Source organism: Archocentrus centrarchus, chromosome 13 (assembly GCF_007364275.1).
Source record: "Archocentrus centrarchus isolate MPI-CPG fArcCen1 chromosome 13, fArcCen1, whole genome shotgun sequence".
NCBI classification, from domain to species: domain Eukaryota; kingdom Metazoa; phylum Chordata; class Actinopteri; order Cichliformes; family Cichlidae; genus Archocentrus; species Archocentrus centrarchus.
In genome coordinates this window covers 41,210,672-41,223,671 of record NC_044358.1, presented here as the reverse complement: position 1 = coordinate 41,223,671, position 13,000 = coordinate 41,210,672, and the positions used below count along the sequence as shown (strand labels likewise).

At 40.3% G+C, this 13,000-nt stretch overlaps 1 protein-coding gene across 1 annotated transcript; it reads right to left on the bottom strand.

Annotated features, from left to right (window-relative positions):
- Nucleotides 1–28: 28 nt before the first annotated feature.
- Nucleotides 29–12,423, bottom strand: dhrs12la (dehydrogenase/reductase 12-like a). Its single transcript, XM_030743777.1, has 10 exons — nt 12,278–12,423; nt 10,151–10,284; nt 8,072–8,154; nt 7,867–7,962; nt 7,691–7,772; nt 7,542–7,603; nt 5,472–5,576; nt 4,275–4,365; nt 3,979–4,116; nt 29–944 (listed from the first exon to the last, which is right to left on the bottom strand). The coding sequence occupies exons 1-10, from the start codon at nt 12,421–12,423 to the stop codon at nt 829–831; spliced, it is 1,053 nt and encodes a 350-aa protein (XP_030599637.1). The 3' UTR covers nt 29–828.
- Between the last annotated feature and the right edge of the window lie 577 nt (nt 12,424–13,000).

The window sequence follows — 13,000 nt, the reverse complement described above, 5'->3', positions numbered from 1 at the left end:
CTGCCGCTGCACAATAAGACACAAAACGAGCAGTACTGTACTCTTTATTCAAGCAAGCATTTACAAGGTAAACTCCAGTGAATTCACAGTCAGTAAAAGGCTGTTTTAAAGGTGCTGGGCAGATATCACAGAGTCATAAATCTCATTTTATTGCACATGTCAAGTGATGCTGCTGCCTTGTGTATTTAAGCTCATAAAGAGAACAACACGTGTACCAGTCTGGGCTTCAGCCTGCACAGAACAATAACTACACCACAAGAAAGCAAATACACAGGTTACTTACAGAGCTTTTAAACACACATCGCTTACGTTTGTAAGTCATCAAAACACAAGCATGACACTGACCCCATGGCTGGTGTGTGTGTGTGCGTGACTTTGGTCACATCAGATTCCCATCTGACTGACAACTTTAATAAAGTCACGGAGACCGGCTGTGCTGTTTGTGCTTTATGAGGGATCTCCCTATCAGCTCAATAACTCACCTAAAGGCAGCATCACTATCAAACATACAATAAAGTATTTAGTCCACATAAAGTCTCAAAAAACATAAAAAAAAACCTATTTATGTAGTTAGTAATAAAGCAATATAAATCTTGCTAATCCCTTAATTAACAGTGACTTTAGTTTGGCATTACAAGGCTGGGTTTCCCAAACACATCTTAACACGCCCACTTTAAACCGGTGACCACAGATGGTGCTGCCACTTAAAATGATCTTCAAAGATCTATTTTCACTCTCTCACCTGGGGCATTTTTTAAAATGAAATCTGATCCCAGCCTCAGTCAGTATAAACTGGTGGCGTTAGTGTTGTACTCGTCTCCTGCTGACTCAGTGTGGCTGAAACGTCTTGGCTAAGTCCTCCAGTACAGACATTAACTTTTGTTCTTCCAGAGGGGAGCTGTGGGTCCAGGCCAAAGGCAGGTGGGTGGATACCATCTTCCGGTCTGTGCAGACACACACACACACACACACACAGACACACACACTGATGTTAACATTAAAGTGTGTATACAAAACTGTTGTCTAACTCCTGGTCTTCGACATTTTATCAGGGGGAATCTGAAGGTAAGCCAGAATTGATATGACCCCTGTTGGAAAGGCAGGAAATGAAGCACATATCCAAACTGCAGCCTCAATCCTGAGCTGATAATAAATCTGTGATGACCAGTCACTGCTATCATAAAACTTACACTGATGACTGATTGATTATTTTTGATTAAGTGTGTTCAAGTTAAACATAAAAAGCAACAAGATAAAGCAGAAATGAGATAATGTTGGTAAAAACAAGGTTTTTAGAGAGCTGGTTCAGGTGCAGCAACAAAGGAAGAGTCAGAGAAACAGATAAACCTTTTTTTAAGTAGGGTCTTCAAAATTAACCGCCCAGAGGTGTTAGCAGGGTGGCTGCTAAGTGGTCAGACTTTGATATAACAGTGCGTTCTGTTTATAGAAGTTAATTCATTTGACCAGGAGCCAAACATCTTTTTTCTAAGAGCACACACACACACATCTACTTTCAGGGAGGGCCAGCAAATGCTTTAGCTGGCTGTGAATCTACAAGCCATTCCACAGCCCACCTCCACCCCAGACCCTCCTTTCATGCTGTTTCTGACCTAATTAGTGCCATATTCAGTTCAGTCCAATTCAATTCAATTTTATTTAGATAGTGCCAAATCACAACAGTCACCTCAAGGTGCTTTATACTGTAAGGTAAAGACCAACCAATAGTTACAGAGAAAAGCCAGCAGTCAAAACGACCCCCTATGAGCAAGCACTTGGCAACAGTGGGAAGGAAAAACTCCCTTTTAACAGGAATCCCAACTGGGAGCTGGTTCCAGAGAAGAGGGGCCTGAAAGCTGAAGACTCTGCCTCCCATTCTACTCTTAAGTACCCTAGAAGGACCACAAGTAAGCCAGCAGTCTGAGAGCAAAGTGCTCTATTGGGGCGATACAGTACTATGAGATCTTTAAGATAAGATAATGCCTAATTATTCAAGACCCTGTATGTGAGGAGAAGGCTTTTAAATTCATTCAGTTCAATTTTAATTCCATATCTGTTACAGCTGATCTCTGGTTTGTTCTGTGCTGGACCTTCAATGAATGCACATGCAAGGGTGTGGAAGCTGCCAAATATAAATTACTGCAGATGGAAACAACAGTCTTCTTTTCACTATAGCAGTCCTGACTGAACTGTTGTTTGCTTGATACGAGACAATGAGCTGCCCAGTTACTGTGGGGACAGTAGTGACAGCGCTTGCTACATGTCTGATGGTGATGACTGAGAGGGCTGAACGGACTCCACGGATCCTGTGAAATAAGGGGTGTAAATAGTAGATCCAGACATATGGTTACACTGGTAACCTTTTATACATGACCCTAAAATTGCAATCTCACCAGTGCTGACATGAAACGTAGGATAGAGAGAAGGCTTCAGATTTTAGTCTACAGTGGACTATCAGAGAAAATGGCAAAATGATATGTCTACACTGGCAGAATGCTATCAATTCTATTAGCATTGGAAGCAAGCTGGATACAATAACAGTGTATTATAAATTTTTAATCCGAGACATTATCCTGGTGCTAATCAATATACTGTGTTTACACAGTATATTGATACCAAGTGGACCTTTCACAGTTTTTGAGGTCTGCATCACCACGATGTGTAGTTTCTATTCCAGGAAGGTACATGCCAGACTTCGGTGTAGGGAATTCAGCATCAATTTAACGCTGTACAGTAAATCAAGCTAAAGTTTTCCACCTTTCCAGGTCCCAGAGGGAAATTCATATGGCTGACACAGCTCATAAGCTGTACATGTTTGAGCTAGAATCATAACTTGTCAGTTGTGCCATATTAATAGGAAATATTTCATTACTGATTGCTTCTATGGCTTTGGCATTACAGGTTAGGTTTTGTTGGTTTTATAAATACTGGAAAAAGCCATACAGACTGCTTGTCTGGGATTTTGTAAAACACTTCAGATATGTTTGCACTTTACGGACATCAGGCAGCAAAAACCCCAAACAGACAGATGTTTCCAGTTAGTTGTGATGTCTCCTCTCTGCTGCCTCTGCCAATTTTACTAAATGAATATAAGCAGCAGACAAAACAGAAAACTGCCTCACATTAAACACGAGTGCAGCAGAGTAATTACTGTTTTGCATTTTCTAATTTTTCTTTTTATTTCATTTTGACTTTGTTTTTAATTCAGCTTAGTTTCAGTTAGTTTCCAGCGTAGGTTTGCTTGTTTCGGTTTAGTTTGTATTTTTTGGAAATGTTTGGTTTGTGGTTCATTTTGAAGTAAAACGTATTTATGTGGCACCGTTCTGTTTATTCTGTTTGTTAGTCTAAATCAGTACAGGTGTTACAAATAAAACAACAGCTGACTTTCAGTCTTGTAGAAACTCAAAGTCTCAATAAACACGCCCATCAAAGCTGCATCAGCTGAGTTATGATAAGAAATTTTAGTACTTAAAATGAGGATATTACCTCTCTATATATTTTTTTAATTTTATTTGTTAGTTTTCCACAACCAATTCAGTTAGTTTAAACTTTTCTTAAAAGTCTAGTTTTTATTGGTCTTTTAGTTAATTAAATGATTTTTCACATGTTTTAGTTTTCAGTTTAGTTGTAGTTAACTGTGATAACTGTGGCGCGCAGCATGTCTATCAAGTTTTTCCTGTCAGGCGACAAGCTTTCTCTTCAAGGCCACTGGGGACATTTTATCAGTGTGAGGATGAAAAAGTGCATCTGTGTGGTGGTATCTGGCACCAAAGCAGTCCACTCCAGCTGCAATGGACTCAGGCCAAATACACACACACACACACACACACCGTGCAGCATATTCAACCCACTACTGTTTAACTGTGCTCTTCTCTCCTTCTTACCAATTTGTTTTCCAAAAATGGAAATCTTGATCATTTGTTTTGGATTTTTGTATGTTGATAACCAGGAAAATTAAGATGTTTGCTTTGTGAAACATACCCTGATAGAAGCATCCACTGGGGGTTTTGGTAGCGGCCTCAGAGACAGCCAGCCACACCACTGTGTCGGCACCTTGCTCCGGGGTCCGCAGGCTGTCCTTCATGGATCGATGAAAGTCTGGCATAGCATTGGACACCGCTGGGATAGACAGACAGTCAGATGGACACACACACACACACACAGGTAACGGACAGAAGGCAAACCAACTTGGATAAGTGTGCGCATGAAAATGAATACATTTTTTTTAAATTGTGGAAACATTTGGATTTTTATGCATTTGAGTGAGTGAGTCGTACCTGGAGTGTCCACCCAGCCGGGATGCATGACGGAGAAGTGGATGCTAGTGTGAGTCTTTGCCAGCTGCTCTGTCATCACCACCTGCTGCCTCTGGAACACACATCAGTGAACATGTCTAAGTGCATCTAACACAGTCAGTGTACCTGAATGGTTGACTGTGAATGCCTGTTTTTGTCATGTGATGAACCACAGCTTTAGGCTAGCACTCCAGGTGATACAAACTTAACACAAAAAATAAGGAGATTTGTGCCTTGGCAGTAAATCTCATACTGTTGGAAAGCCTGTTTATTTCCCCTTAAATGGTGCCACATTTATAAGGAAAATAGATTTGTGGGTTGAGCTGAGTATATACATTAAGCCCATAAAAAACATTTACCTTCCAACAACTTGAGACTTTGTCACTAGATTTACACTATCAGCTCTTGACACACTTTGCAGTTTTATTTAAAGTAAAGGTGTAGCAAAAAAAAATGTCTTTAACTCGTGTATGATGTCTCTGTTGTGGTTATAAAATAAGGCGCAGCTCCCGCAGACACAGTTGATTTCAGCTGAGTAATTAACAGCTTCTCTGCTCCCTCTGTGCTCTTTACACACACGTTCACTTGCATTTTTCATGATGCTCGCACATACTGATCCAAACTACAGTGAGAACACATGGCAGCAAGTGGCTGGGATGACCGTAGCTCAGAGTAGTCTTGATTCAAGCTGTAATACATTTTAGAGGTGTGATGATAATTTAAAACAATAACTAACATCAATAATTATATTACAACTATTAATAAATATGAAGAAAATGAGAAAAAGAGGTTAATGTGTTCGTGCCACACTTGCTGTGCTGAATGCTGCGTTTTACTCCCCTGTCCATACGGTGCTTTCAGACCGCATTATTGGACATAGTTATCAGCTAAAAATCAGAACAATAACAGAAATTTTAAGCCACTGATATAATGTGCATCCCAAGTCATAATCAATGAACTTTGTCAGTTATACCAGAGGAAAACATGTTATTGCAATATCTGATTGAAGACTGACTTTAAATTGTGGCATTCTAATACAAATATACATTACAGTGGCATATATTTACCAGAAGACTAATCATACAATTCATTTTGTCATTCATTTTCAAACTTTTCAGTCTTCCCTGATTCCTGATGAACTCAGAGCAGTCTGTCGCAGGCTTCCAGCTCAGGTCTTACTTTGTGCTGGGCGTAGACCATGGTGCCGTCGTAGCGGCCTCTCTCTGACTGCAGGTTTCCTGTCCTGAGCTTCTGCACCAACATTCCTCCTGATGACACGGTGATCTGAACACAGAAGAATGAATAAGAGCGCAAATAGCAGGGATTAATGATGCTGTTTGTACTGATTCATCTCAAAATTTTCCCCCATTAATCAGGAAGGCATTTTGTCTATAAAAGGCCAGAAAACTTTAAAAAAAAAAGCCCTATCCAAGTTTCCTAAAGCCTAAGATAACATCTCTAAATCTTTGGTTCAGTGAGCTAAAAGTATTAAAACCAGATCACTAATATAGAAAGCTAAATAAACCACACTGAGAAGCTGAAGACAGAGATTTATACATGTTCTCCTAAATAAAAAAAACACTCTGGTATTATAACAGTTGCATTAATCCTGCTTTGAATGTTGCACCTCTATTGTTGTGCTGTTACAATGTTTACTTGTCTAAACTGTTGTTGACCCATTAAATATCCCCCATGCAGTAGCTCAAAAGCATTACTCGACTATTAAAATGTCAAGTTATGTTGGCCAGTGCCTCATATTCTACTGTCTGTTTTTGAAGACAATGTACAGTACTGTGCAAAAGTCTTGAGCCACCCCTCTTTTCTTTATATTTTACTTCCAAGGAGCCAAGCATTCTTGTAGTTTTTTTAAATTGGCCTTGAGCGATGGTTCTCTGAGCTTTCTGAAGGTCTTTCAAAGTTTTTCTTTGGACTCTGAATGCTTTTTTCACTCATTTTTAGTCCAGGCTTTGCACCTGACCATTTTCAGAGGAATGCTTCTTTTTTTTGTGTGTTTGCTAAGCTACTGAACACTGACTTATCAATCATTCAAACACAAAAAAGGACCCAACTCAAGGGACCAGTCTTGCATCTACACATAACAGACAACTTTGTAAAGAACAATTTTAAATAGTATCTTTAGGTACTTCGTTACTAGCAGCCTGTCACAAAAACACATCATCTGTTTAAAATTTTTTTTTTTAGCTAAATCTGCAAAAAATGCCAAAGATAACACAGTTTGACCAGCATAAAATAGCAGTTTTGTGCCCACTAGTTGGTATATCTCAATATGTAGGGAAGGAAGACATGCAGAGGGTTGGTGTGACCAAAGAGGGTGATAAGGGTAGGGTGAGATGGCAGATGATCCTCTCTGGTGACCCCTAAAGGGAGCAGCCAAAAGAAGAAGAAGAAGAAGAAGAAGACATAGAAGAGGTGTCCAGTGTGCCGTTAAGAAATTGAGTAAACTGAACAAGTGGATAACAAAAAAGAAAAATGGCAGGCCTGAAAATTTGTATCCAGCAGATGAACAGTATCTAAAGTCATGTCCTTAGGAAACAGCAAAAAATCCAACAAAGACCTGACAAAGGATCTGAGAGATGCATCTGGCTCTTCAGTCGATTCATTTACTGTTCACTGAACATCATCAGAAACGGTCTCAGTGGAAGGGTGGCTATCACAAAGCTGTTCTTAAAGCAGGAAAACAGTTAGAAAAGGCTGAAGTGTGCCAAATTACACAAGGATTGGACTGAAAATCAGTGGCAACAGGTCTGATGTAGCAGTGTGGGCTCATCTTGACAGAGAAAAAAAAAATAAAAGGCAGCCAACATCAAAAGAAGAGCTTTAATATGTTTGGTACAGCAGTGCATTCAGATCATCATTCTGATTGCGAAAACTGCCAGACGTGACAGGTTTAAAAAAAAAAAGAGAAAGAAGAAGAGCTTTGAATGTCCTCCAAGAAGCCTGGAGAATTATTCCTGAAAGAAATTACAAGAAAGCTGCCTGAGAGAGTTCAGGCTGTGCTGAGGAATAAAGATGGTCACACAAAATATTGACTTTCAAGCTTGTTAGGCCTTATATATTATATTTCCATGTACGCTGGCACAAGGTTCAATAAATCGCTTAACCTATTTCCTATTTTTCCAGGCAAACTATAAAGAAATGAAGAGTGGCTCAAGACTTGTGCACAGCACTGTAGGAGTGAGTACTTTGTGTGAACTGACAGTGAACACAGGTTGAATGCATCAGACTCACCACTCTGGGGTCGGTACTCTTCTCCAGCAATGGAACGAGACTCTTGGTGAGAATGTAAACCCCTAAAAATGACCAAACATTAAAGAAAAAAAAATAACTATCTTCTATTTTCCTGGTCTTCACACCTCCTGTTCTAACTTTTGACTCACCCAGGACGTTAATAGCAAAGCTTTTCTCAAGCCCCTCAGCGTTCAAATCCCTCTGACTCATGATGGCGCCGGCATTATTAATCTAAAACATATCAATATAGGATCATTCAGCTGCATCAGTTGCAAGCACAAAAAAAAAAAGAAAATACAAATAAAGAGGCTAACATGTTGCTCACCAGTACGTTGAGAGACTTGTACTTCCTCTTAAAGCCCTCAGCAAACTCCCAGACCTTCTTGGTCTCAGACAGGTCCAGGATATGAACATAGACTTCCTGTAACGACACCAGCCATTTAGGAGAACCAATAATGTCACATCTGGTGTAAAACTGAAGGTTGTCTGTGCCATTCTTTCATGATGGTGAAAAGAGAGTCACACTGTACTTTGTTTCCAGTCTCCTTGACAATATCGGCCCTTGCCTCCTCAGCTTTGTCCTTATTCCTGCAGACCATGTGGATCGTTCCACCTGTGACAAAGATCAAATCATTGTACTAGAAAGGGAAAAGCATTTGAACACAAAAGACCTTAAGAATGACCTCGTCCTGGAAAACTGAAACAATACTGAAATAATAGATTTTCAATGATTTGTGAATCTCATAAACCCACATAAGAACACAGAAAACTATCAAATTAACTGCTATTTTACTATTTTATGAGCTATTTCTTTAAAAATATTTGCTGATTTTGAATTTATTGACAGCAACACACCTCAAAAAAAAATTGGGACGGGGCAACTAAAGGCTGGAATCTCATTTCCAATCTCCAATCTCATTGTACATCCTGTATAATGACAATAAAGGCATTCTATTCTATTGAAGTGCTACTAAAAAGAAACAGCTGGAGGAACAATTTGCATCTAATTATGTTAATTGACAACAAGTTGGCAACATAACTGGGTATAAAAAGAGCATCTTAGACAGGCAGAGTTTCTAAGAAGTAAAGATGGGCAGAGGTTCATGAATCTACAAAAAGACCTACATCTACAAATTGTGGAATAATTCCAGAATATGTTCCTCAGCGTAAAACTGCAGAGACTATCTCAACATCAGCTACAGTACATAAAATCATCAAAAGATTCAGAGAATGTCAAGAAATCTGTGTGTGCACTGTAAAGGATAAGAAAGTCAAATATTGACTGGCCATGATCTTCGGGCTCTCAGGCAGCACTGCATTAAAAACAGGCATGATTCTGTCAGGAAAATCACTGCATGGGCTCAGGAACACTTCCAGAAATCACTGTCTGTGATGACAGCTCACTGTGCCATCCACAAATGCAGGCTAACGCACTATCATGCTGAGAAGAAGACATATGTGAACATGATCCAGAAACGCTGCTGTCTGCTCTGGGCCAAAGCTCATTTAAAATGGACTGAGGTAAGGTGGAAAACTATTCTGTAGTTGGACACATTGAAATTTGAAATTCCTTTTGGAAAACTTGGACCCTGTGTCCTCCATTATAAAGACGAGGGACCATCTGGCTTCTTATCAGCACTCAGGTCAAAGGCCTGCATCTCTGATAGTATGGAGGTGCATTAGTGCCTATGAAACTGGCAACTTGCATATCTGGAAAGACACCACCAATGCTGAAAGGTATATACAGGTTTTAGAAGAACATTTCCTCCCAACCAGACATCTTTTTTAGGGAAGGCCTTGCATATTTCAGCGAGACAATGTTAAACCACATACTGCATCTATTACAGTAACATGGCTTCATAGAAGAAGAGTCCAGCTGCTGAACTTCAGTGCAGAGCTTTCAACAACTGAGATCATCTGGAGCATCATGAAACAGGAAATATGACAAAGAAGAACTGCTGAGCAGCTAGAATGGGACATTCCACTCCCAAAAGCCCAGCAGCTGCTCTCCTCAGTCCCCAGATGTTTAAAGACTGTTGAAAAAAGATGAGGGGATGCTGCACAGTGGGAATCATGACTCTGTCCCAAGTTTTTGAGACATGTTGCTCAAACATCAAATTCAAAATGAACTAATGTTTTTTCTTAAAATAGTTTTTTTTTTTCTGTTTAAACATTGGAAATGTTTTCTATGTTCTATTGTGAAATAACTAAGGGCAAATCTTTGCATTCTGTTTTTATTTACAGTTCACACAGCATCCAATCTTATTTAGCTTTCAGTTTTAGAAATGAAATTTTGAAAAACTGGATTCGGGCCCTTTATGATTTGGATGTGTGTGTTTTTTTAAGTTGTTTCTTTTTTCCCTTCTGTTGATCGACTGTTTTTTTTTTGTCTGTTTTGTTCATTATGGTGACTGCTAAATAACTGACACAAAGTTCACAAAATATAACTACTTAGGAAAATGCCATGACTAACACACAATTATTACTATGACTACCTCTGTCACTCTGTGATAAAACAAGACTTTTAATACAGCGATTTCAACATGTGCTGTTTTGCTGTCTCTGTGTCTGAGCTGACTCGTGGACAATCGGGGGCGTAGGTGTAGTACCTCTCTTAGCGATGGCCATGGCAGTGGCTTTTCCAATACCACTGTTAGCTCCTGTTATCATAAAGGAGCGTCCAGCCACGGACACCTCCAGGTCCTTCTCCACAAACCGCTTGGAGGCTGACAAGAAGGCATTCCTGTAAAACATCACCACTTACTACATTTTATATATACCAGCAGCCTGCTTAGCTGCACTGCTGCCATCAGCTCCATCTCTGCCTCAGTGTTTGTATGTTTTCAGACCAGAAAGGGGTGAGTGTTTGAGGTCAGCCTGCTTACTGTACATGCCTTCACAGCTTTACTGTAGATACAATGAAGGAAAGTGTGTGCCTGGCATCGTCTCTGTCAAGCAGAGGTTTGGGGTTTGAGGGCTGGCGGTGACAACAGCAGTCGTTCAAGTGTATGCGTGTGTGTCTAAATGTGTTTGGCACCAAGGAAATCAATTCCCCCCATTGTCCTAGATGCCATTGTTGAGGGCAGTCAAAGTGGGGCATGAAGGGGACAGGCGGGCAGGCGGGGGGGGGATTACTGAGATTAAATGCCTGCTCTGTTCCATGGTGTCATGCAGAGAGCTATTAGCGCTGGGTCAGAGCGGGTTGCCGGGGAGCTCTCTGGGAGAAAAAGATAACACAGAACAAAGGGGAGAAGGGAAGCGATCACAAAAGCACCTCTTCAGAACACTTGGCTTGCTGTGCACTGATGAGGAAAGGCACCTCGGGGCTGCAATAGATCAGATAACACTGATAAAGCACTTAGAGCCCCGTTATGGTTCAACAACTGAGTTATGGTCCTACACATCTCTTGCTGAGTCACTATAAACTGATCTTTGATTCATAAATCTGTGATGTTCAGGGATCCATGATCATAAACCATGACTAAAATCTGCAGCGGCATTTTCACACTTTCACACATCAAAATTCAGCTAGTCATCATCAAGATAACCTGACTACATATTTTCTCAAATAATCTATTGATTTGCTGATCAGAAAACAGATCGACAATTTAAAAGTTGGAATCAACCAGCAGCTGGGTTGCCAGTATGGTGCCTTTTTTCCTCCTCCCGTTTCCTTACTGTAGACATAATTTACAGCTTACTACCATTATAATATCATGCAGTAAAAACTGTGCATTTATTCTACATTAGTCACATTTTTTTAAGAAAAGTGACCCGGCCCAGGATAAGTGGAAGAAAATGGATGAACGGATGGATGGTGTCTTACTAAAAAGGCATCTGAAGTTTTTCTTTGGCTATTTTTGTTTGTATTCTATTAATGGTAAATGGTAAATGGACTAGTTCTTATATAGCGCTTTTCTACTCAGTCAGAGCACTCAAAGCGCTTATACAACCTGTTTGCATTCACCCATGCACTCCCATTCATACAAGCACTTCCATTTTTTATGAAGCTAAGTGCTTTTTAATTACCTAACATTCACACACATTCATACTCCGACAGAACGGTCGGAGAGCAACTTGGGGTTAAGTATCTTGCCCAAGGATACATTGGCATGTAGCCCGGAGTAGCCAGGATTCGAACCGCTGACCTTCCGATCAGTAGGTGACCTGCTCTACCTACTGAGCTACAGCCAGAAATTCATATTTTTTCTATAATGGAATAGTCCAACTACATCATATGTCTTCCAGTCTATTTTTATATAACCATGGGCTCAAAATTGTACACCAGTGGCACTGGAAAATAAACTAAGGCACAAACATATAAAAAATTATTTTAAAATTAAAGGCTAATTTTAAATTAGGCAATAGTATGTAAACATGAATTTCCAACAATATAGTTTGGTATGAGAACGGTTGCTTTAAAACTTAATTATGATAATACTTCCACTCAAATCAGAAATACAGTTAATTCACAGAAATGTATCTTCACTTTAATGTTAGGCAGCATTCATCAGCAGCCACCCCCCCCCCCCCCCCCCCCCCCCCCATAGTGTATTCATTCTCTACACTTCTTCTGCGACTCGTTTACCATCAACTTTCATTAAAGTCTTATGCTGCGTGCTGCTCTAATAAGAACTAATGATGCTCTACACATGCACACTGATGATGCACAGCAGGACGCGGTCACAGACTCAGTGCTGTCTCGCAGCACATACACAACAGGATAAATGTCTTACCTGGTGAACTCGGTCACTCCCTTCAGGAACCAGGCGGAGTTGCGGTACAGAGACATGATGCTGCTCTGGAAGCCTCTCGCTGTGCGGGGCTCTCTCCTCCAGCTTTTACCGTGGAACAAAACCACGTGTAGCTCGTGAATAAACATCAGCGGCCACCCAGTGGCAGCATGAAGACATTACACCAGTGGGCAGCAGCGCTTCTAACTATCTAACACTATCTCCTTCCCCCAACCGCAAGGCAGTAAGGGGCTTCAAGGCTCAAGTCACGTTGGTATTATAAATAAATAATTACATACATAAGTATAAATGCTATGCCTACTTACAACCGTAACCAAACAGGAGAGACATTTTCTCTGGGTGCAGAAGTGGATCAGTGAACTCACCACACACACACACACACACACACAGAGGACAGCTGACTGTGAGCGCACAATATCCTCATTTTCATTTTCATTTGTTTTGCCATTTTCGAGCAGGGTCATGCTTTCAAACTGGCTGCACACGCTCATCGTTTCTCTGTTTAGTTACTTCCCAAAGCCTAAACTCTCACAAGCTGATATATATAGATTATTGACGGGAAGAGTCACAAATAGTTCATAACAGTAAAGAGAAGAAAAATAAGCTTTACAGAACAATTATGAGACAAAAGGGTGAATGACTAAAAACTGACAGCCTGCTTCGGAAAACAAATAACTTAAAGCATTTAGCCTATTAAAACTCAGA

Coding starts and splice junctions, on each gene's coding strand:
- dhrs12la (XM_030743777.1), bottom strand. CDS start 12,423: ATGTTTATTCACGAGCTACACGTGGTTTTGTTCCACGGTAAAAGCTGG. Junction 7,963..8,071: donor TCAAGGAGACTGGAAACAAA/GTACAGTGTGAC, acceptor GTGTCGTTACAG/GAAGTCTATGTTCATATCCT. Junction 4,117..4,274: donor CGGCTGGGTGGACACTCCAG/GTACGACTCACT, acceptor TGTCTATCCCAG/CGGTGTCCAATGCTATGCCA.